The following is a 26092-nucleotide window of genomic DNA, read 5'->3' on the forward strand; positions in this document are numbered from 1 at the left end:
AAAAGCCGACAAAGCCAGGAGTTGCAGGACTCCACAGAAACCCTCCTGTCTGTTGTTGGATACCATTATTTTGTATTGTTCAATATGTACTTCAAATATTTGTATGAGTAATGGCCACAAAAAAAAAAATTCAACAGATAAAAAGACCAACCTGACTGTGCTATCACTGCTTGAGTCATTGCTAAACTGCACTTTAAAATATATTTTCTGGTGAAATATACAAACAAAATTACCTAAGTTTCATGCAGCACATAGATAAGGTCTAGATCCTTAAGCAGATGCAAGTCAGCGCACTCCCAGTGAAATCAGTTCATAACACCTGCAGGCTCAGATCAACACATTTATCCTTATTTCCTTAATTCTCAGTGTCACCTTTCCTAGGCCGTTCATTTATGCTGCTTAAATCAACCCAAAAGCCTCTTTAATTGTGGAAGAATTTCAACATTCAATTTTAACCCCTTTGTTTTAGAAAGGGGTTAAATGCTTTTTTTAGAAGCATTTTTTTCAAACAGAATCTTAACAATTTTCTGAAAAGGTGAAAGTAAATGGTCTTTTATACTTGTCACTCATTGTGAATCTGCTGGCTGGGTAAGGTCTCAGACACAGGTTAATGTGCTCAGCAGATGAACCAGGCACTCCCTGGGGACTCCCATGCTGAACTCTTACGTTGAATTTGCAGGTGATCCCACTGGCACACGGCAATGGGAGGGCACAGACCTCCACAGCAGTCTGAAAATTTGAGGCCAGAATCCTTAAGGGACTTTTGGATTTAAACCCACTATAAACTGGCACCTCCAATGCCCACTCCCTTGCCGGTATTTGCGTTTCCAGAGCATGTAAGATTTGTCCACGCTCAGCTGCTGAACAGCCCAAACACTGATGCTGTTCCTGAGTGAAGGACTTTATCCCAGCCTTCCAGTGAGTAGGAGCTCAGAGACCATCCCCTAGAGGACCCCCTGTGATGCCTTAGACCCCGCTCAGGCCCAGGTCAGACCTCGGTGGCTGGTGAGGAGGAGGCAGGACACTATGTTCCGTGAAAGCCACCATCCCAGTGACATTGCTATGGTGAGGAAGGACTGACTGCAGAGCACGGGAGGCAGGAAGGAAGAAGGGCCTGCAAAAGCAGTACCTGCCTCGGGCAGCTCTCTCCATGACTGGCTCAGGGCAGGGATTGCAACAGGCTCCAAGGCATGAGAGGCACCAGAGCAGCACAGCAGGTCCCTCCACACAGCTCTCCAGCCTCTCTGAGCTCACATGGCTTCCTGCTGTGATGGTTGGCTTCTGAAAAACTGCTCCCCAAGGTGATTAGAGCAGAGTTTTGGGAATTTCTTCAGCAGGATGCTTAGTGCAAGGCTGAAAATCCAAGTGGGAAGGGGGAGTTCATTATCTGAGCTGCTGCATCCCTCAGCTAAGCAGCATCACTAAAAGTCGGCAGTAGGCATCTACCAGCACCTATAAATGCTTACTGACCCTGGGGGAGGCAGGTTACCTTATCAGAAATGGGAGGGGAGCTGGGTTCCTCATGATGGCTTTGTTCTGCTGACCAGTGGGGTTTTTTTCATTTTAAAAATACTCTTCAAAAAATGGATGTCTCAAAACGCCTCAGCCCATTTAATTAACTACAAGATTTTATAGAAGACAATAATGAGTAAGTTCAAGAGCACTATAAAAACAAGGATTTATATTATGTTTTGTTGGTCGGGTTAAAGGCTACTAATGCACAGTAGATTACTGGGGTATAATTGCCCCATAAATACAAATACATGTATATGTATGAAAGTAAGTTAAAGCAGCATATTCTTGTGGCTACTCTCTCCATCCACCCATGGAGAATACATTTTACTAAACTGATTGCAATGAAATGCTTTAGGTTTTAATTTTACTTTTAAAAGTCTACATATTCATGTAACTTTCTCAGAGGCTCCTATAAACAAAGAATTATGTTCAGGGCCACTGCCAGAAATAAGATATGTCAGGGGGCTGTAACCCATTCAATAGAGGATCAGTCAATGGCCCAAGGGTACTTCCCTGCAAGGGAAAGGGTAAAATAACTGAGGTCAAGGCCTCAAATGTAGCTCTAGGTTTAATCATGTTGCTGATTTAGAGCTTAACATGCCTTTTTTTTTTGCTTTGCAATTGTCAAAAAATATTTTGTTTTTCTTGACATGTCTACAGGGGCCCCAATGTCCATTTTTTGTACTACACCACACTCAGCTCAAGGACAGGGATATTCACCATCAATGAAATGAAAATATATGGGCTTTATGTGTAAATAGATTTGCTTGCCTCATGCTACTGTAAAAGTATGTGGAAAGAATGAGGGGCAGGGAGAGAAAAAATGTATTTTTGGCAAGGAAATCTTTCAGTAAAATCCATATACTTGGAAGTAAATGAAACAATTGGAATAAAAAGTTTTGAGAGGATTTCTCAGATTTGGGAGCTAAAAGGGATAAAGAGCAGAGAATCAGCAAAAGAAGGGAGAAGGCCCAAGTGTTTAACCCTCACTGGACATCTTGAACAGTTGTTTCTTAAAAAATATGTAAAGGTTCTTTTTTCATTTCACAATGAAACTAAACAATTTGTAAAACATCCTTGTGCATATGAAATGGAATCTGTTTTTCCACCCATGACACATTCTCTCTTAATACCCGACTGGCTGAATCCAGGCACCCCAGAAACACCCAGCTGGCTGCCTTCCTCACCCAGCTACAGAAGGTGAACTTGCTTTTAAAATACAACCACCCAGTGCTAGTAGCAGGGCTTTTGGGGACCAGCACTGCACAATACTGTTCTGCTGGCATCACTGGAGTCTTTTCCAATTTGAGTTTGGTTCAAAATCTTCTTCATAGCTCAAAATCTTAAGGAAAATTCTTCAAGAGCCACCATTGTTTCTTTGCCCCCCCGTGAATGGTGCACATGTGTAACCTGGGTAGTTAAAAGCCTATGTATCCAAACTAAGCAGCAGCCCTGTAGAGGTGATGGCTGAGGCCACTGCACCCTCGGCACCCAGACGATAGAGCCCACGCCCATGTGCCCATCACACAGCTACATCCTTTACACAATATCCATGGTCTTGGTTCCTGGCTTGGAGCCCTCCTCAGGGAAACCAGGCCTCTCCATTTTCTGCTGCTCCTGACACCTCTCCCCTTCTCCCTCTCTGGCCGTGAGTCTCCAACACGAGCCCACCGACACAGGCAAAGGTAGCCCCTGAGCAGAGCAGCGCAGGCAGTAGCTCAGCAGCAAGGTCATGGTCCCACAGGAGAAGTGGTGCCCTGGCCCAAAGGGCACTGTCAAAACTGTAGGATTTCTGCCATGGTGACATCTGACCTTAGGCAAGGTCCAGGCTGGGGAGCAAGGAAGGGACACTATCCCTAGCCGATCCCAGTCATGAATATGAAAAATTATGAGCCTGTAGATTTTTCTCAGGCATAGTGCCCATGGAAACCACCTGGTCTCCAAGGAAGTATCATTGATATTATTAACAAGGTCAGCCTGGCTGCACCACCTTCCCACATCACATACACCACAGTTCAGGACAGGAGCAAGGGACAGCAATGTGCTTTAAGGTGCATGCAGGAGACACACAGCTCAAATGAACTCTGGGAGTGCATTCCTATGAAATCTGCTGAACAGAGTAAATCCCTTTGGGGCAAACACCAGGACTGTCGCTCTGAATTCTGTATTTGTATCTGTTGTGGGTAAACTCTAAATTAAAAAAACATGCAATAATTAGAAATAGTCAGTTTCAGGTTTGTACAGCAACTACTTTATTATTTTCAAATGCAAATGTTTGCATTGTTTGCTATTTTACAATTTTACAAACTAGGTATAAAAGACCATAAATAAATGACATAAGTTATGTGTACCTAAAATTCACGGAGGGAGAAAAAAATTACAAATTAAAACAAAATAGAAAAATCTATATATCTAACCCAGAGATCGTTCAAATGCACGAACCAAGAAATGCTGTTAGATTTTTTCAGTATGAACTAAATTATAATATGCCTCATACATTCTAATTTTAACCACAGTCCTTGCATATTCCAACATACTTGCAGTGATACAAAAAAATAAATGCACTCTCTTTTTATTTGTCTGATTAGTATTTCAGATTTTTTTTTTTCTGGTTATGAAAATGTCACATAAAAGAAAAATACTGCTTTTTAACTCCTGTTTACTGGTTACTTACCAGCTTTTTTTGCATTTTATACATATATATTTTTAATACATAAGATCCATCACAAAATTAGCACAGCAAGAAACCTGGACAAACATCAACCAGTGGTGTGTGAGCAGGACAATTGAACACACTTGTCATGGTGGACAGGCCGGCAGTGGCCTGTCCCGAGGGCAGCAGTGCCGTGGCACTCGCCTTCCTCTCGCTCCAGCTCCGTCTGGAGCACCCTGTGGCGGCCCAGCCTGTGGCCACCCATGCCAGGCACAGCTGGCACCTCCTGGTAGCCTGCCATGCCCAGCCTCAGCACAGCTCTCCTCGCTTCCCTGCCAGGCCCTGCTTCTCCTCCTGTCAGATCAGGCAGAATTACCATGGAGGGTCAGCAAGGAGGGAAAAGAGGAAACAGGAGCAACTTCGGGACACCACGTCACAGCTCGGGCAAGGCTGCACATCCAGACTGCCCCACATGTGCAGAGTGAGTCCCATGGCAGGGGACAGCCCCAGGGAGCACATAGGGAGCACCTCCACCTGCCCCACGCCAGGTACTTGTGGCCCTGCGTCCCCTGGGTGCCAGTACTCAGCTCCACTCCAGCTGCCTCACGCTACACTACGATGAATTCTCCAAACGCAGAAAGTGCTCCCAGGTAGTACCAGTACGTTGCAGCACTGCTCCCTGGGCCATGGAAGAAAGAGCGTCTTCTACTGCACTTAACCTGCTCTCCACCCGCACAAGAAACAGGACACACTTCACAACTCTTGCTAACTGTAACTTTACAGGTCTTGTTGCATTTTTGTTCCTTATCTGTGCTGGGAACCAGGGAAGTGTTCTTATTATTACGTTGACATATTCCACAGCTTGCACACAGAGCAAGGTGCTTCTGCGAATGGAAGAATTGCATATATTTGTCAGCATTCAACAAGTCTTTAAAATCCTATTTTTGCAGATAAAAAAGGCTACATAAGAATTCAGTTCAGGATTACTCAGGATGGAGATGCAAGCATTGCCTCCATCACCTTGCCACTAAAAAACTGGTTGGTCTCAGTCATGAGCAGGGCACTAGTACGAATAAACAACACTCAACAAAAACCTTTAGCACCCTTTAGATCCCACAATCCATAACCCCAAAACTAACTCGAAATTGCCCCTGTTCAGGCTGCAGAACTACTCAACAACGTTAGTGTGGCAACTAAAAAATACTTACAGATACAGAAATTTCAACATTTTTTAATGTGTGTGTTCATGCTACCATTTCAGACATGAGCTATCGGCCTGGTCTCATAGGACAGGGGACTCCTGCGCTTCCAGAGGTGTTTGGGGCACATTCACAGGCAGTTCTACACATGAGGTGACTTGCACGCTGACACACACACACAAGCACACGTACACACCTTTCAGAGAAGGTAATAATCCATTATCAATTCAAGGAAAAAAATATATTTATATCACTGCAATGGCACCTTTAGTGTAAAATGTCACTTCAGCAATGCACATAGGCAGCTCACAGGAACTGGGTTCTTTGCTGTGGCACCTGGCCTGGCGTCCATGGTAGGATGTATAGTGCTCTGTCACCTGCATTCGTCTGGGATGCAGCAGTGACAGCCAGGGGAATGAGGAGAGACAACAACAAAATATATAAATAAAACCAAAGGTAGGCAGAGAAAGCAGAAGAGGAGGAAAAAAAAAATCCAGAAGTCTGCAGGGTTTTGACACAGTACATTCCTCAAGTGACAACTGGGTGCTGAGTCTTAACGAGTTAGTTATCGCTCAACGGAGAAAAACAACGGAGTGGGTGGCCCAGGAAAAAAAAGTAAAAGTCACACTCTCTTCGGGGACTGATGACTGTTCAGCACATGCTCTCCAGAATCAGTGCTATGGAAGACGCAACTGTGGGTCCAGAAGGCTTCATGTCTAGTCTGTATTCCTCCGTGGTCAATGTGATCAACGGGACGGGCTACGAGGCCATGAAAGCAAAATCCATTTCCCTGCACAAAAAGAGAACCCAAATCAAATGTATTAAAACACATGCATCAAGATAGACACCCAGACCTGCCCAAATGGCAGCACTCCAAGGGTGGGAACCCTTTGCCTTCCCTTTCTTCCTTCTCTCACACTATTTCCAAGTCTTGCTTCCATGGCATACCTTATATACATATGTAATCAACCAATCAATCAATCTTTCTATCTATATTTACATGTGCCACCTTTTGTTTCTTCAATCTGCTCTCTTCCAGCTAGAATCACACTCCAGTGGATGCCCCCCACTGGCCATATTTTATCACAGGAAGCACAACCACCAGTGGCAGTGCTGAAAACCCAGCATCTGAGCTGCTTTCACAGTTTTCATTCTATAGGGACACAGTTTTCCATTTTGTGTGGAAAATATTGCACTGTTTTGAATTACCACTACTAGACTCCAAGACAGAAGTTTAACAAACTGGCCAGAAAACTGGGTGTATTTTGGTTTTAGATAAAAAGATGATCTCAACAGAACAGAACAGATTTACGGCAAGGAAACTTCAAGTATCTCTGCACTTGAGAGGCAGAAGAATTTTTCCTGCTGAAAGTACAAATGTCAGGTCTTTAAAATGAGTAACTACTTCTTATGTTGCCTGGCAAAGTGACATTAGAACATGCTGGTTTAAGTAGATTTTTTTAAAGAAATCTTAAATTTCTTGAAATGGAAAAGCTTTTATAAGTAATACTGCAGAACAGTTTATACTGAGCTGTCATGACTTGACAGGATTCAAATTTAGCATCTCATATTCAGAACAAGTTGTTCTCTGAGAGAGTTGGGAGTGAGGGAGAGTTAGTGGTTAAAATCAGCAAGTTATTGTTAAAAGTGATAAAAAGTGATGTGAGTGACAATACAGTATGTGCGATTTGTCCTTCTGAGTGAACTGTTTTGGATTTAGGATAAACTCAATTATTAAAAATGTCTGACATATAAAGCCACTAAATCATTTCTGAATTTGCTGTCAGGTGTGGAGTAGGACCAAAATATTACAGACTAAAGAGCCAGTCTTAGTGCCATTAAACTATAAATCTCACCTTTCTGACATTGTGCCTGGCACAGCTGAAATGCATTGTCAGTTCTAAAGGACGTGTCATGAAAATCCTCCTCCTACTCAGCACAGAGTAAGTCGCCCGTCTTTTTATTAAGGTCATCTCATCACTTTGGTCCTCAGAAGGACTTTAAAGGAACCTAACTTACATACTCTGTTCAAAAAGAGTAATCAAAGCCTTATTATAAATAAATTCAAGCCTCAGTGTGTTCAGAGCTTTACTGGATAAAGCTTTATCCTGTGTGACCTACTGAGGACAACGACATTCCCACAGCAGTCTCCTCCACCTAGCAACCCAGAGGATGTTTCCAGTCACTCAACTTCCATCTATTCCCTAGAGCAGGCAGAGGGCAGCTTTTCCACACTCCATCTTGTTGGCCATGCCTGCAGAGGGGTATCATGCCCCAGCTGTACAGTCTGCACCTGGCACTCACACCCACAGCTGCCCTGATAGTCCCCGATACCCATCCTATGGGGCTGGTTTCCAAAGTGGATTTTGGTTCCCACAGCTGATCCAACTGGATCACGGTGCCTGAACTGTTACACCGCTGCACTGCACAGAGCTGCCACCATGCCTGACACCCAAACTGCACAAAACCAGCAAGGCTGCATGCACAGTCCCATTTCCTTCTGCTTCCCTTCCCATAAAACCACTGACACCACAACTGAAACACCTTTCTAAAACCCAAATAATGTTTTTACTGCTGTTCATGAGCATGCCAGTAAAGTCCTTGGTTCTTCTTGCTGCCTTTATGAGTATCTATACTTTACAAGGTTATTCTTGCTTTCTATGGGATCCATATGCAGCCAAAGCATAAGGGCATCCCTATTGCTCTCAGTATGAAGTGGGGTCAAGCTCTCAGCTCAGAGCTGAGCCCCGACACACTCCTAACACCTTGTCTGCACACCCTAACATGCAATTGCTTGAGAGCAATTTGAGATAGTGCAATTGTCACCGCCATCAAATAGAGCAAACAATGGGAAAGGTTCAGCAATTAGTCTGGGAAACCAGCACAGATTCTTACAAACCAGTTACGAACTCCAAACAATACAAACCACAGCATTTTTTATTTTCCCCCAACAGTGATGAGATCCTAGCACAGTTTACAAAATAAAGCACCATGAACACGTTGGACACTGTACTTCCACTGACCTTCCATGAGGCAAAGGGAGTAAGTTTCTTGAAAGAGAAAAGAAGTCTGAAAGCTCCACAGCCACGATTGTCACAGCTCACTACTGGCAAGATGGTCACAAAAGTCTTTCAACGGTAGGCTTCAGCACAACAGCCAAGAACCTCCCCAAAAGTCCAGTTTTGCCCAGTAATCCACAAGGTGGGTCACTTCATGTCTCAAGCCCATAAACAGGTAGATCACTAAGTGGCAGGCACTGATGAGCCACACGATATTCTCAGTGAGGTTTCTGCATGGTGTTAGTGATGCATCAAGTCTGCAAAAAATATCCTAGGGCGGGTTCTTCATTCCAGTGAAAGATGCACAACGGTGGCTTCACCCACAAATAAAACACTATGGTTGTAATCCTACGGGTCACAGGGAGAAGGAAAGTAATGCTGTTGTTTTTTAAGCACAGTATCTGGCAGCAAACACAGCATCAAAACTTGAATGTGACTTTATATATATATAGATACACATATTTTACATATCATTGATCAAGAGAAGTATGTTCCAAGAAACAATTTGTTCCAGGTCTGGTTTCAAATGACGACTTGTCATTTCTGGAGGTCCCCCTCCCAACACACACACTCGGGTTCCGCAATCCGTACATCAAGCAATGCTGCAGATCTTTATTTCGACGGGCGAGGAGACGAAGTAAAAAAAGTGCAGTTCTTCAATTAAAGTGCATGGATGAGGTAAACTAATTTCAAGAGTTTTGAGTTTATTCAGTGCTGGCTCAGACAGGAACCATCCTGCCATGCATCTGTTGCATTTGGGTGCGCATCGCTTGGACACTGCTCAGGATCTTGTTCTGGTGTGCCAGGGCTGTGATCCCAATCCTGGCCAGGTCCCTGTGGAAAGCAAGAGAAGAATAAGGGGCTGAGAACCACGAATCAGATGCTGGTGCAGAGAAAAATATTAAGAGTCAACCACAAGCAGCATTAGCAAAAGGAAGGCAGATGTACAGAAATGTTTAATTAAGTAAGTGGAGGCATTTTAAAGTTATCCTCCATCCAAATGAAAGGCATTCCATTCCTTTAATGAGTGTAATGATATGCAGCACAAAGCAAAAGAGGCTGATTAAATCCAGATTTACCAGTTTTTTTTGTTATATCGCTGAGTACTTACTCCTGGTTCATATGCACCACAGCCTCTAGGGTGGTATAGCCAGCAGCTGTGAAGTTATCCTTGTATCGCTCCATTTTCATGGCTTGGAGCCAGTCACTGACAGAAACAACCGCCGAGAACTCAGGGGAGCTGGGATCCAGCAGGGCTGTGCTAGGTCTGGATGCCAAACAGTGAAAGGACAGAGAAATGGTGTCAGCTGGATCACGAACCACAAACCAAAGTTCGGTCTCTACAACAATTATTACCCTCAAGGATGAGGGAAAGCAAGTGCAAGAGGCTGTGCCCAATGAAACTGGTGGCACTGCACATCAACTCAGAGCAACGCAAGAAACTGAGCCAGATGCAAAGTAATAGGCCAATTTTTGCTAAGAGTGAATTTGACCTGAGGTTTCTATTTTTGGTTTGAGATCTAATTTGAAGCACAATGCAGCTTACAATTTCCACCTCAGATACAACCAAGTTCATAGAAAATGCTTTTACTCCCCAAAATAAAGAGGACGGCAATGCTGGAAGGCGTTCAGCCTGCTGGGTCTGTATCTCATGGGCAGCAATGCCAGACCTTGCCAAGCCTGCATGTGTCAGACCTCAGCTCAGCAGCTATAGAAACACTACTGAAGTATGTGCAAAGAACTGGGAGCTCACACCCTGCCAGACTGGTTTGGAGGGTAAAACTCAGGGTGGGTTCAGATAACTCTTGTTTCTAGCCAGGTCTGCTCAGTGCATTCAATCAAACTCAGGACCGCAGGGAGTTAATCCCCTCTTTAATCAATCCATTCCTAACCGGAGTGTGTGCCAGGAGTGGCGGGAATCACACGAGCTTTGATCTTTTGTTTGCACTGTGGAATGTGTTTCTCATTTTCCCTTGCACAGTTTTGTCAATAATTATTTTTACATTTTCTTCTCTTATTAATATTGCATTTTTATTATTTCATGTATCTCATAAGTCACAGCTTCATTAAGCACTATAAATTACTGCTATCTATCTAATCAAAACAATTATCATTTAGCAATTTATTTGAAAATGCACATCATCAAAGACTAGGTGTGCAATAGCATGGTTAGGTCTTGCCCGAGGCATTGAGTACATGCTAGTAATACTTGCTTCAACTCTTGTACTGCACTATCTAACACAAGACCAATGCTGGCAGCCTATTTATATATAATTATGCTTCCAACACTTCATGTATAAAGTAGTATATTAATAATATTATATGCATATTTGAAATTCCTATTCTGAAGACAAGAAAAATATTTATAAAGAGCCATGAACGTGAAATGACCTTGAATAGGCTGTTAACTTACACACACACACACACAGAATGACCTTGAACAGGTTATTAACTATTGTAAAATCTATATATTTTTAAAGAGCACCTGTAAATTGAAAAGAAAGCAAAATGGAGGTGTTCATACTGTGATTCTTCAATCAAATTATCACAGCAGATCATATTGTGATTTTCACCATGTAAATTATTTAAGCCTCAAGGGAGGATACATTTTTGCCAGGCTTCCAGTGCAATTAGGGCAATCTGGAAGACGTGGTGATCGTGGCCTCACAGGGTTAATGATCCCTCTTCTGGTGACATATATTGTAAGCAAGACACACAGAGGGACATACAAGTTTAAAAAAGGATGTTGTTCTGTTGGAGGCTGAGACAGAATCTCTGTCACTCCCTCACTGATTCAAGAAACTTAATTTTGCACTGTCTAGTACATATTTTTGTACCTTCCCTCCTACTAAAAAACATTTTCCTATTATCTTTCTCGTTTCTTTCAAGCTTTTTTTCCATATTTGCTGCAAGCAAATCTACTGACAAAGCAAAGACATTTGAGAAAACCAGACCAAAGCTGGTGTAGATTAGTAAAGCTCCCATTACTTCAGCAGTGTTTCACCGGCTTAAACAAACTGCTGATCTGTCCCAACAAAGATATTTTGGTTTTACCCTACAACTCTGGGAGTTTCCTTCCTGCTGTACTTCTCTTGCACGTACCAGGTACACCATGCTTAGCAAACAAAACAAATGTAATATGGGATTGGTGGAGACATGAAACTGGCTTTCCACAAAATTAAATTCAAATTCATATAAAAATTAATCCACACCTTCCCAATGCCTGCGAGGCGTTGGCTGTAATGCTGTAATGCTCATTTGCAAATCCTACACAAATCTAGGGTTTATAAAACTTGATGATGTGCTTTTCCTGCAGAAAACCACATCACTGCTGTTAGCTGCACTGATTGAGGTGACCCTACTCGTTTAAGCCCTTTCACCAGGGAGGAGAAGGAGAAAGAAGCAGCAAACTTTCAGCTTTCCAACAGAGCCTGCCTGTGTCAGGACGTGCTTAATACTGTGCTGGAAACTTGCTCAGCGTTGGTGTGATCCAGCAGCAGCTCTGCTCATTCCCCTTTCCTCCTGGCAGGGCTGGTGAGCCTGGCTGCCCTGGGGGCCACACGGAGCCAGCAGAGCTCCACGCTCGCCCACGCAGAGCAGTGGCTGCTGTGCAGAGCTGTGTGCCACCTGCACTCAGCCTGTCACCTCCCCTGCACTCCCTCGTACATCACCGTGACAGAGCACAGCTGACCTGGAGCTCTCACTGCCTGTCCTCTTGAGGCTGTTGGGATTGCGGATGAGCTTGTCCAGCATGTTGACGATCTGTCCAAATTTGGGCCGGTCGCTGCGCTCCTTCTGCCAGCAGTCCAGCATCAGCTGGTGCAGAGCGATGGGGCAGTCCATCGGCGGGGGCAGCCGGTACCCTTCCTCAATGGCTTTAATCACCTACAAATAGCACAATTAGGAACACATTAGAGAACATCAGACACTGCTCACATCTACCAGCTGAGCACCGTTTATTCTAGGGCCATCCAGACTATGGTGACAAACCTACAGTTAGGTGACACAACACTGAAAATTGCACTCAGACTCAGGCAGCTGGTGGTCTCAGAACTGTCATTCCTCCTCTGCAACTCAAAACTAAAATGGTACAGCACCCAGAGCAGACATCAGATACGGCAGGGCAATGTGTCACCAAAAAGCACATGGGATTATTTAAGCCTCACATGGGATACAGGGATGACAGAAGAGCCCTGGTTAGAAATAAGCAACTATCCTCATTGGACAGAGGGCTAGAGAAGCAACAGCTCTACAAGTCTTTACTATCAGTCAGTTTTGGGTGCAGTATGTTGAGACTGTATTTCCCCCATCGTTTTTAAGGTACAGCAGATCACCCCTCCCCCTGTCCTCCTGGCCTAGCTCATCTCTGTCAGTAACAGAGGCCTTGCAGGGAATCTGTTTTCTCACTGCTGTAAGCTCTGAGCCAAGAAACGCAGAGATAGGAACCCTTCTGCGCAGCTTTACAGAAGTCCAAGACATCTTAAGTATGTATTTCGTATTTAACAGAACCCAGAGAAACTTGGACTGAAGTCACTTCAAACCCTCCAAAAAGCACTCCAGAGACTCTAACGGCTTCTTAACTCTCTCAAGAGGACAGGACATGACCAGAACTCAATTCTGACATGACAGGGACATGACCCAGGAGCCTTCAGATCTGAATTAATCGATATAACACTGCTGGCAGGACTCACCATGAGACTAGAGACCAGGAGTGCTCAGAGACTTGAGTTGCACTAAATTCCCTCCTTCTGGACTTGTCCAATTAGTGGCTAAAATCCACTGGGAGGACAAGGTGAGGGATATGCTTGCATTATTAGAAGCTATTCAGTGACCACAAACAAAGTGGCTCTCACTACTCCACGTATGAAGATCCTTTCGATTTCTCTTGATCCAACAGACACTGAGTATAATCTGAAATCCACTTCTGCTTTGCTGTGAACAGCACTGCTCTTGCCATTATTAAGGAGAAAAAAGGCATGTCTATGCCATGTACTGCAAAGAGTGTGCAGAGACAGTAATACTGGCTTTCCCTATCTTGTTCCAGCCAGCTTTTCAACATGGTCTAGCAGTGCACAGTCGCAGTGAACACCAGCCTAACATAAACAGCTCTAATAAAAACAGCTCTGTTTGTTGCAGTGAGCTCCACTGTGCTGTGCAGACATGCCTGATACGACTGAGACACATCTGGTGTTTTATTTTCTTGCTAAGTCTTGATGACTTCCTGTTAGCAAAAGGAAGGCAAGATTGGGTGCCAGAAGAGACGTTTCACATCAGAAGGAAATTAAAATTATATCCCCCATTTAGATTAAATGCCATCCGCATCTAGACACTCTTTGAAAATGTTCAGCTCCACAGAAGAAAGCAGATGACTTGTAAAATGCCTTAACCACTCCCATGGCCATATATTCAGATTACCATTTTCTTCTTCCTTTATTTGCTTGTAAATCCCCTGGGAGAAGAATTACGGATAATCTAGGCCTTATTTTCACTGGGATTTTTTTTTCATTTAATAAAAATTCTATTAGCAAAAGCTCTTATTAGCATTATTATTAAATACTCTTCTGGAACAGCAGCCATTGTGCACAGTCCCTCTTGGAACACACTGAAGTAGTCCAGATGGTACGGTTAAACAGGACATGCATAATTTAAGAATGGTCATTTACAAAAGCTGTTTTTTAATGCCCTCAGGGGGCAGCTATGCCATTGTCACAAGGATGCCCTGACTGATAATCAGAGTTGGATTTCTTATGTGTCAATTTAGATATCCTACACAAAACAAAATCACCTGGAAGAGTTACAAGCATAGTGGAGCTTCAAGAACTAACTACCAATAGGAAGCCCAATTAAATTCAAGTGTTTTTCTCTTAAAAACATTCAGTAAACTCAAGTTTTAATATGAACATTCAAATCTTCCTTCTCTTGACAGTATTACGACCTGAGAGTTTAAATACATTGGTTTCCCTTCCCTCCCTTTTTCTTTATTTGCTTTTTTTTTTAATTTAAAATACCAAACCAAATAAACCCCATGCACAAGGTATAGACCCTAACTTGAGAATACCCTAGTCCATGACCACAGACAAACCTTGAAGTACTCAAGGAACTTCAGCTCCAGAGAGGTTCCCTGAGAAAACAGGAGTCTACCACCCATGATATCCTTTTAAAAGCCTGGAATAAATGTCTTATAGCCATATAGCAATTGCCACAGAAACACATCAGCAGACATCTAAGGACAAAGATAAAGGCATGGTGGGGGTAAGGGAGAGAAAATGCAGAGAAGCTCAGGAGGAGACTCACATCTTGATTGGACATGTCCCAGTATGGTCTCTCCCCATAGGACATCACTTCCCACATGACAATGCCGTAGCTCCACACATCACTGGCTGAGGTGAATTTGCGGTAGGCAATGGCCTCTGGAGCAGTCCACCTGATGGGGATCTTGCCACCCTGCCACCAAGAAAAGGAATCATAGGCTGGTGAGTCACTGACCCAGCAATGTGCATGGCTGACACCGCTCTACACATTCAAAATACAAAATGGTTTTATTGTGTACAACTCCAGAACCCTTCTTAAAAAGGCATCCACTTTCTCTCCTGCTTGCCATAAAGCTGTCAGATCCAACCAGGAGGCAATGCTGCCCATCTGTTTTCTTTAGTCACGAGGAGGCCAACCAGTAAATTGTTAAATGTATTTTTATCAGCCCTCCAAGAGATCTCTGCTTAGGGCTACGCTGAAGCCTGAGAACAAGCCAGGGGTTTTACAAAGTATATATTAGAGATTTAGTTGACAAAACAAATAAGTACATGCTATTAATTACTATTTCCTTGCTTGCCTGTCTGACCTGTTTCGCCTGTTTCAGAAAAATGGGATTATAAAGGTTTTGCTTTTCAAAAAGGTAAAATAAAGAGAGGATAAATTGGGAAGATTTATGAATACAGTGGTGTTTCCCATGGGCAATATCCCAACTCCCACCAGAGATGTAAGAGGGCAAGCAAGCCTGTGGGCTCTCCCGGACCCTGGGGGAGGAGTTCAACAGCAGACCAGGATACAAGGCTGCTTTTGATACCTGTTGGAGAAAGCTGCCTCTTCTTAAAATACTTCTTTTTAAACAAATAAAAACGCTTGGGCATCTGATTTGGGCCACTGAGGTCCTACACTGTTTAAAAAGGAACTCACTCCATCCTGTTTATCTGATTTTGCCTTAGCTGAGTGATCCCAGGCCAGAGATTTCTCCTTTTGTTTATGCTAATATGCAAGGTGTTTTTAATTGAGCTTTTGGTTTCCTGCAGTTCCATCTGGGGAATGACTTAAGCTGAACAAAGGTTTTTGGTTTTTTTTTTCATTTGCTTTTATGCTTTTTTGATTAAGTTTATTTTGGTAGTTCTGTTCCCAGCCATCTCCTAGATAGCTTTTATCCATAACTGAGAGCAGTGGGTGCATACTTAATAGTATATTGTTCTACTGTATCTCTCAAATGTTTAATATGGACTGGTTCCAAAGCCAGGGGAAATCAAAAGGGGTCCTTCTCCTGGCTGCTTCAGCCTTTGCATCAGGCCCTTTGTGAATCAGGTTGTGGCAATATGTGCCTTGGTGACTATAGGATGCTCTCACTTTAATGAGTTACTAACAGGAGCAGAACACATCATTCTCTTAAAAAAATGTTGCTTTAAAAACTGCATTCTGTTGCATCCTCTCTGGTTATGCAAAAGCTTTATTCTTCCTTTCAGACACAGATGCACTGACATTGTTTATACATGGTTGTCATTCTAAAAATTGTCAATAAGCTCTTTATATTTAGCTGCTTGAGCACAGTGGAGTTAATCCAAATTTTTCTGATCCTTCATTACTGATACCAAATGAAGACAATGACTATAAAGCAAATGTCATTGACTCTCTTTAGTTTACTCCTGAGAGCCAACAATACCATATCTCCACTTGCTAAATTCAAAGAGAAGCTTTTCAGTCATTTCTGTCTTGCCCTTGTGTGCTTGTCTAAACTCTGATTTCCCTGAATACAGCTTTTCAGACCTTTGCTTCTGCTTCTTCCACTTGCCACCCCTACGAGTGAGGGATACCATGGCTGGCCAGCATTTAATACTACATAAGTCTATCCTTCCCTGTAATGAGCTGTGAATCCATTAAAGGATGAGTGCTGGGATTAAACGGCAAGATCTGAGTGCTGCAAACAAACTCAGCACTAGGGAGAACAGATGGAGAATGGCAGATATTTAAAAACGAAGAAAATAAGCAATTAAAAAAGGAGACTTTATAAAATGACTTTTTTTTCTTTACGTGCACATTGATATCAGAGGTAGTGGTACAAAGGCTGGTAATGGCTGGGATGTTGTTTTGTGGCCAGAAGTACTTGCATTAGCCCTGTTCCATGCGCAGCATATTAAAATGGCTTTAGCAAAATTACTTAACAGTGGGATGCTGAAATACAGATAAAATGGGAAACAAACAAATGGGAATGTAGGCCTAACACGTTTACCAGTCCAAATTATCTAGGTCAAATTTATGGCTGGCTTTGTGATGGGCAAAAGTGGATTTATCTGGTTTATTTTTTTGTGGTGTGTCCACACTTGTTGTATCAAAGGTGAGTAGGACCAGCCACTTGGAAACCATGTTTGTAGATACCAGAAGGAGCAGAAGTCCAGGCTCCAATTTCTGGCATTCAATTCCTGTCACGTGCTGTACCACGATGAAGGAACAAGAGGAATACATGGGTCACATCCTCAGAGAAGAAATACTGCTGTGGCCACTGTTGTAGCAGTAACAGCACATCAATTTATAGGAGCTGTGCAGCCTGGGCCAATGTTTACTTTTAGGTTGAGATTTAGGTTTTCACTTGTGACTGAGACTATTTTAAAACAAACCACTGTCACCTCCCACACAGTCAGACAAAACCAACATGCAGGCACGACAACATGGCCATTCTCCCTCCCCCCTTACCCGTGTGGTGTAAGCTGCCTCAGGGTCGTCCTCCAGGACGCGGGACATGCCGAAATCAGACACTTTACAGACCAGGTTGCTGTTGACCAGAATGTTGCGAGCAGCAAGATCCCGGTGCACGTAGCTCATGTCAGACAGGTACTTCATCCCTGAGCCAATGCCACGGAGCATCCCCACCAACTGGATGACTGTGAATCTGCCATCGTTCTTCTGCATATGGGGAAAGGAGCAAAAGCACAGAGCATTAAGCTAAAAGCTACATTATTGCCACTGCTGAAATTGGCAAAGAGCTGAGCTGCGGATTCCCATCTTCTCTCAAATAAAGTGCAATGTTACTTCCTCACTCTCCTGACCAGTGTCTATAATTCACCAGTAAAGCAAAAACCCAGAGGTTCTGTCACAGCTTTCAGTGATGCAGTATCCCGTTTGCAATGATGAGCCTACAGCACTGCAATGCTTTCAAAAATGGAGCAAGTCAGAACTGCTCACATTAAACATGGATTATTTAAGATCCTGCTATTTTAAAAATTAATTTATTCTATATTCTTCCACTTAATATTTTTTCTGGTTTTTGATAGAAGCAACACCAGAAAACAGAATTTCCCAAGTATAAACGTAATTTCTTTGAAACTGCACAAGTTTCAGTATCTTTCTGGGGGGAAAAAAAAAAAAAAGAAAACCAGAAAATGTTTCCCAGTCTAAAATCTCCTTAGCTTTCAAAGAAATCACCTACCCTGAGGAAGGCATCCAAGGAGCCATTCTCCATGTACTCAGTTATGATCATTACCGGTTTACCTAGAGTGCGCAGAAAGAAAAACACAATTCCTTGATGAACACCAATGTTAATGGGATAAAAATGGCTTGCACATGATTTTACTGCCAAGACACCTGGCTTACACAACCTAATTTAATTTGAAAAGCAACAAGCTTATGCCTCAGCTGTGGGAAGCAAGAGATGAAATATTATAGGGCAGAAATATTTAAAGGGCCCATCTGGAAGGTTAACCCTTTGGTTGATTCATTGACAAGGTCTTTAACTAAAGTGGCTCCTGTTCTCTAAGGAATATATGAATTGGTAACTGAGAACTAAGAAACAAAGATCTGTCCAAACCTGACAAACATCTTTAATGTAATTAAATTGCTTACAGAGTAGAAAAATGGAATTTGTGAATGCTTTGGTCTCCCTGTCTTTTTTGAAAGATCAATGCTTTAGGCGAGTTAGAAGCTGTCAGGAGCTACAAGGTATTCCAAGACAACTGGATTCAAGAACGAAAAATACAGGCTGTTCCTCTCAACCTTCTCTGTCCCCAATTTGTATTCCGTGTCTCTCATTATTTATAAATGAGCCAAAGCCATTTGCCTCCTGAAGTCAACCAGGGGCAAAATGACTCAGTGCTCTGTGTCACATGTTAGGGGCACAGTGCTCAGCAGCACCCAGCTCCCCATGCTGGCAATTGAAGGAGAAATGCAATTTTGCTGACAGGGGGATGCTTTCTAGGCACTCTCCTGCCTAAAACAACAGCAAGTACACAAATAATGCTTGATGTTGTCCTTAAGAGTTTTATAAACATTTAGGTACATACTCCAATTATTTCACAGAGTTAAATCCTACATACTTGCACACAGGTATTTGTAGAAATAGGTCTGATAAAATATCAAAAGTGACCAATGGCAGAAGTACAGAAGTAACTTTATCAAAGGTTGAATGGCAAAAGCCCAGTCCCAAGATGAGCACTGTTAAGATGAGCACCTGACAATCAGTGCTGACTGGTATGGCAAACCTTCCTCTCTCTTATGCTTTACCTACAGGAACTATAAAGTTTTCTTCCTAAATAAAAGATGGTGTCCCAGAGAAACTCAGCTTTTACTTCCAGGAGCAGGTCTGAATACAGGCACATTATAGGGAAAGAAGGCTTCAAAGGCCAGGTCATCTAGACAGCTCAACTGCATCTTGGCATGAGAGGTACCAGAACTACTTAATTTTTCCTTGCTTCTGTCACCAGCAAGTATCTGCTCCAGAATGACCATCTCTAAAAATTACCCTACCGTGAAATGCTGCAACATTTGAAGTTCCCCTAATAATTTCTACCTCAGTGCATCTTTCACCAAGATGCTTTTCTCTTCATTTGTAAGGGATTTCTGGTTCTGAAGTAACCTTTTTTTAATTAGAAAACCATAAGGTTTAAGTCAGCTATAAGGGCTGACTGTAAGAACCTTTTACCACATTTCACTTAGGCCAACATGTATGTGCAGTACATCACTTATTTCACTCATCATTACTTATTTCACCTTTCCGGTCCCAACCTATCCTTTAGAGGCCTTTTACTACTCCTGGTTTTACTTCCCTTTCCTGCTGATATCCAAATTCTTACTGGTTTGGTCCTATGCAAGCTGGCATGCCTGTGAAATGCCATTATTGAATGCTGCAGAGAAGCAATTGTATTGCATAAAGCGAACTGCTCTGGATGAAGGGCTGAGTGACCTTGGCTGAGCACATCCTTAAGTACAAGGGTGTGATAAAACATCATCCTCCCTCTAATTCACCTTTGCAAGCATTCTTTGGTAGAAAGAGGAAAAACTTCAACCAAATCTGCATACGGCACTGTTTCATCTATTCTTTGCAACCGTGACAGCAACCCTTCCACTGAACAAATACAGCTAAATGAGTATTAATTAACCTTCCTCAATCAAAAGATACTATGTCAACGTAGAAGGGAAAAAAGGGAGACTCTTTCAGTGCATTAACATGTAATTTCATTACTCAGGCACTTCTTTAGCAGGGGAGGGGGGATAGGGAGAGGAAGGAGAAGCTACCATCAGTGAGTCAATTATTAAAAGTACTTGACTAGCAGCCAATAATTTATTCATGGTTTTTTGCTGCCTCTCTCAACCCCCATCTATACCACTATTTATCTCACATTTTAATTTTCAGTTTATTAAATGCATTCATTTATCACAGCATTCAGAAAACGTATGGAGAAATGGAGATAAATGTGTTCTTAAGTAGCCCTGCCTCCCCAGGAGCCCAGCTTGGAGGTAACGGAGCCGGGTTGCTGCTGGAGCATCACTTACTGGGAGCCAGGAATGGAGCACTCCCGGGTCAGGATGCCACCTCCTCGGTGAAAATTCCCAATCCTTTTAATTCACTGACAACTGCATTATGCAAATACATACGGTCATTTGTAAGTGCTGGAGCTGTAGCAGTGCAGGGGCTTCCAGCCTCAGCAGGATTTCAACACAAAGATTCCCCTGTTGCCTTTCTTTTACCGAGGTGCTAAAAGAATCGCTGTCTGGGGCAAACACCGTGGCCTGATCACAACCCTCTTCCCCTTTGTTATGACAATCACAGAGAGAGACACTCAGACCTTCCAAATTTAAACAGAGTACTGTATTTTAATTTTAGTTTTGAGGGAGGATCTCAGTAAATGATGGCCAAAATTAGTCCAAACTGCTCTTTGCTGTTAAAAGCAAACTGCCACACACTGTATGAGCCATTTTCAAATGTTCAGAGAAGGCAGACGAGGAGACAGCAACACAAATGAGCAGGGGTAAGATTTCCAGAAACAAAAGTGGCAGAGTAAATATCAGCTCTCACTGACACTCAAGAGGGACAGAGTTTTACAGTGGAACTGATAGTTTTGATAACCCTCTATGAGAGGTATTTTGTTCTTCTAGTAATATTTTACTTTTTAACTTTTCATCCATCTCGAATTTTAATTGTTCCCACTATTAATACCTTGCATTCATGTTCCCCATGTTGCAGAAGGTGAGCTTTACAAACTCCACTCTTTGACTGCAGCTCACAAGATCACAGCCTGTTTTCTATGCTACCCTGAGCATGAGCCCTGACATCCAAAGGGTCTTTTAGGATTAGCAATCAGTGCCAGGCTTTGCCACCATGCTACCCAGGGCAGTCGGAGCAGGGACAATACCTACACCGTGGCGGCAGAGGCACCTTATCAGGTCAGACCCAAGCATGGCTGTCTCACAGGTACATTTTCAGCTCTAGCCTACAGACAGCACCCAGCAAGCACTGTCACTCTCTTTCTAAGGCACAAGGAACACTGACAGACTTAAAAAACCCCAAACCAAGCAAACAAAAAGATCATCCAGGTAAATTCTGCAGAGTGAAATTAGCACACCTGTAAATCAGAGAAAACAAATAAGCAAGTTTCACACTAAAACAGCCTGCTTCATTTCAAAGGTTTGCTCCTTACATCTGTGCTTTGTACTTTAAACATATGACTGCGTAGTTTTGTTTTGGTATTTTTCCCCCATCATTTTGAATTCTTCGCTCACCATCTGCTTTTGCCTATCCTGTTAACAATCATCTCAGTCTAGCAAAGATGTGAAAGATGCCTGCTTGGCATAGCAAGAAGGGATAAAAAAAAAAAAGTCAACCCCTGCAGTATTAATTCCCTCTACAAAATCTTGTACAAGCTGCCCACAGATAGAGTATCAGTTGAAACCGTAAACCCATTTATAGCTGACAACAAGATTAATGACTTGCCCTGCACTGATTTCCTCCTATTAGCTATCAGTGGATCTGTTCCATCTGTCATTTTACAGGAAAGAGGGTAAGAAGAAAAAAAACGCCAGTGCACACCACACAGACTTACTTTCTCAGTGACTTTCAAATTGGACTTATCACGAAAACGACCTACTTACATTTAGTAACTACACCTTCCAAGTGGATGATATTGGGGTGGTCAAATTGTCCCATGATACTGGCCTCACTCAGGAAGTCTCTCCTTTGTTTATCAGTGTAACCAGCTTTTAGAGTCTTGATAGCAACACAGATCTCTCTTTTTCCTGGCACTTTGAGACGTCCACTGCATACTTCACCAAACTCCCCTTAAAGAAAAAGGCACAAGAATCCATGGTCATGAACCTGAAGCATGCACTTGTGTTGTCAAACTGTTATGTCAGTACATTTGGGAGAACTGTAATACAAAAACCATAGGATCATACATTCCCTTAAAGCAAATTTAAAAGTATATTTACAGAAAAAAATGCAAAAGTTCTGGCACTTACCCACACCAATAACTTTTTCAATCTTTATGCAGGAGGCATCAATTTCTTTGGCAAATTCCCTCACAGCTTGGTTTGGATCCTCATATGTAAAAGGATCCACATATGTTCTAACACCTGCAAGGCAGAAATGTTTTATTTGAAGTCACTGATCTACACGCTGCTGAACACAGAACATATGAGACTGAAGCCTTAATGATATACAACAGCAAAGAGACTGTACAATAAAAATGTACTGTAAGCCAGGAATGACTGATGAAGGAAGGGAGGACTTAAGCATTTTTCCCCCCAGTGCAATATTCTGAAGTGCAAACATTTAATATTTCCCAATATTGATGCAAGGAATCAGGCTTTTGCCAATTAATGAGCTTCACAAATCACTGCCATCACTAGCATACCAATGGCCAGTCATGGACCTGTGAGACTAAAATACATCCCTTTTTCCTATGGGAGCCAGGAAGTTCTGAGCTCAGGTCTTGGGTTTGGTACATAGAAGAAGCCATAGGATTCAGTGCTGAAAAAAAGGCAGCAAAGTTCACATTCTCTTTTCTGCAGGATTGCCTCTGGCCCATTCAGAAACTGCTTTAGCAAAGTACTGTGGGGAAAAATCCTGCCGAAATTTCGAGTGGCCCAGAACAGGTGTCTTTCAGTGGCAAAGAGCAATGCAAAAATTTGATAAACTTTTCTCCTGTCTGTACCCTCAAACCATTTTACCCAGATAACTTCTGTTTTCCCTGTTACTAAAATAAATTAATTTCAAAGTAGAATGTTTGCAAGAGGGGAAACCAGAAACGTATTCGCCTCAAGAAGAATGCAATCCCTTATTTCCCGAGCACCAGAACATGAGCCATATTTTACAACCCAAGCACCAGAGCCTTTTACCTTGGTTCAAGTGTTTCTCCTCATCGGCCTCTTGCTTCGCCTTGCTGTACTTACTGCGCCTGTCAGAACAAAACACAATAGGAGATTAGAATAAGGATCTCACTCTGAAACAAGCTCGGTTGTCCTGACCTGCAGAGACTTGAGCTGCTGGCACCTGCCACAGCCATGACACAACACACAGCCAGGGCAGGAGGATCCTCATGCTCCTCTATGTGTTATTGGCATCAACAGAGCATCAAAGGAAACACAAACCTATTTGCATCTCAGCATTTCAAGAAAGAAAAAATAGTTCATGTTTCAGCTACTTTTTCTTCAAACTTAGTTTTGCAGTTGAAGGGCCAAATTGTTTTTTAGCCCTGCTATGCAGGGATTTAAATCTACCACGGAGGTGTTTTGGTAGATTGATTTTCAAACATCATTAGGCAAATGCCGACATCAATACACTTATTTAACTGCAAATTTAAAACTGGAAACAAGTCTCTTAACATGGAAATCAGGATCTCAGCAGAAAAAAAAAAAAAGACAAACAACCAAAAAAACCACCACTTTTGACCATCAAAAATGAAGATTCCAAGGATTTTGCTTATTCTTTTAATCACTTCTTAATTGTAAGGGCTGAAGAACTCCTGGTGGCAGAGCTCCTCTACTAAGTCTCTGAGCTAGAGAAAAGAATGTAGCAGAGTATGTTAATTCTGTAGATTACTACTTCTACACCTACACATGTGGTATTGTAATCTAGTTATGTATTTAATTAGTTCAGCTTTAAGCTTCAATGGACAAGCAGAACTATGAAAAGCTAATACAAGAAGTTAGTTTGTTAGGGAGGATATTTAGGAGTCTGCTCAGCCAAATGTGTAGAGATTTGAAGTTGCCCAGCATCAAGTGCTACAGAGACACAGGGAAATGATTTGGGCTTTCACCCATCCATCCTTGAATGCTCAGAACCAAGCACAGCAACAGACACTGCTGAAGAGAAGGGCTTACTCTCAGTTTTCCCAGGAAATCCAAGTTACCCAGTCAGACCCAGGCGAGCTGACTGGAAAGAGGCTGGGGTGGAGAGAAGAGGGAAGGCAGAAGAAGAAAACAAGCCTAGAGAACAAGAGGCAAGACTGGCACTGCCAGCAACGTGTAGCCACTGCCTGGAGTGGGGCAAGGAACAAACAGGTCTGCCAGGGCCAGTAGAGTGAGACTGGGTTAATTAATAGGCTGAAAATGGTGAATAGGAGAAGAGGAAAATGGGAGCAGGTGCAACAAAAACCTGTAAGATGTGAGTTAAAAGGGGTCAAAAAACTCACAGAAAACAGGAAGAAAAGATATAACTGAGAGCCTCACTTGCAGCAAATCTCTGAGTCTTACCATACCTCTCCTGTCAGCAAAACCCCTCTGCCCCTTATCAAAAAGCATCTCACTTCCCACTCTGCACCTGCCCTGTGGAATGGCAGCTTCCCACTGCTGTCAGCTGGGAGGCCATCTCCCAGCCTTTGCAGTCCTAGTGCTGGGTCATACAACACACTACGCCAATAATAAAAAAATATAAATTAACCATGAAACAGAAGGAAAAAAATCCTGTTTGACAAGTGAAGACAACCTGATCTTTGAACCAAGTGTCACAGTTCCCAACATCGACACGGCTTGTGCTCAGACAGAAAAAGCAGGTACACAGCCAACCATAAACCGCTGGGAGCTTCTTTTCTTGACTCAAATAACTTAAACACAAATGGCTCCACTCACAAGAAGAGCATTACTAAAACCCACACTGGATCCAAACATCCATTTAAACAATTCACTTGCCCCAGAACTTACAGCACTGGTATAATAGAGCTGAGTGAAATAATGGGATGATGTTCTGCTCCCAGCTACTGAACTGAGTAAGAAGGAAGGGGCAGCACAAATCTCACCCAATGCCACACAGGACCAGCTCAGCTAAGGGGACTGCAGAGATGGTTTCAGGTATTATACAACTCTCTCAGAGGAAAGAAAAAAAGGAAAAAAAAAGATTCTGCATTTTAATCAGGACCCTTCAAATCCATTTTATTAATGTTCAGGCACAGATGGGAAATACAAAATGCAAACAGACTTTGCATGAAAGCATTTTAAGTATGAAAAAAATCCTCTTTATCTTATTTTTAAAAAGTACAAGCACCCTAACAACAGATTAAAAAATAACCTTCCCCCACTAAAACTCAAAGACTTGCAAAAAACAAAGGGAAACAAAGGGATTACTGTTCAAGCAATATAATTGTAGCTTATTAAGTTTAAATAATACCTTCCAAACTAACTACCTACTTCCACTTCTCCACGTGTTACCTGTTGACCTCTTCTGCCTGGCTTTGGGCAGGACACTGCTGTGTGCCATTGTCCTGGAGAGCAGCCCAGGAGCCCCAGGAACACGGGCTGGGGCTGCCTCTGGGGCAGCTCACCTGAGTGGCAGAAGGGAGCCTTTGTCACAGATCTGAATACCCTAATTACAGGGATTTTAGCAGTGGTGATTAAGTAGCCAGCATTCAGGAAAAGAACACAGAAGCTTTCAGAACTGCAGGGGTCAGAGACAGGCAGAGCTACAGGTGGGGCTGGTGATGAAGAGGAGTTAACAGCAGGGGAATTAGCAGGCACTGAGGTGAAACAGCAGGACCTGGTTACCATGCCCCTGCTCCCACCTCCTCCTTCCCACACGAAAGAGGGGCTGGGGGGGCTCAGGCACCAGGCTGGCAGAGCACCTGCTCCCACACCACTGGCAAAAGGTGGGCAAATGTGTCGGCAGAGCAAAGATAAATCAATCTATCAGCTGGAAGAATTTCTGAGAG

The 26092-nt window shown here is 42.8% G+C and overlaps 1 protein-coding gene across 1 annotated transcript in view; it reads right to left on the reverse strand.

Annotated features, from left to right (window-relative positions):
• Positions 1-3743: 3743 nt before the first annotated feature.
• The window catches only part of EPHA4 (EPH receptor A4), a 104594-nt gene continuing 82245 nt past the window's right edge, over positions 3744-26092 (reverse strand). The window contains exons 9-18 of the mRNA XM_048314392.1: positions 23289-23347; positions 22410-22523; positions 22044-22229; positions 18109-18170; positions 17376-17585; positions 14721-14870; positions 12118-12311; positions 9538-9693; positions 8391-9260; positions 3744-6157 (exon numbers count right to left, since the gene is read on the reverse strand). Of these exons, the coding sequence (XP_048170349.1) occupies positions 9146-9260; positions 9538-9693; positions 12118-12311; positions 14721-14870; positions 17376-17585; positions 18109-18170; positions 22044-22229; positions 22410-22523; positions 23289-23347 (1246 nt within the window). The 3' untranslated portion in view covers positions 3744-6157; positions 8391-9145. The remainder of the gene's footprint in view (positions 6158-8390; positions 9261-9537; positions 9694-12117; positions 12312-14720; positions 14871-17375; positions 17586-18108; positions 18171-22043; positions 22230-22409; positions 22524-23288; positions 23348-26092) is intronic.

The sequence above is a fragment of the Corvus hawaiiensis genome, chromosome 10, assembly GCF_020740725.1.
Source record: "Corvus hawaiiensis isolate bCorHaw1 chromosome 10, bCorHaw1.pri.cur, whole genome shotgun sequence".
Lineage (NCBI taxonomy): Eukaryota > Metazoa > Chordata > Aves > Passeriformes > Corvidae > Corvus > Corvus hawaiiensis.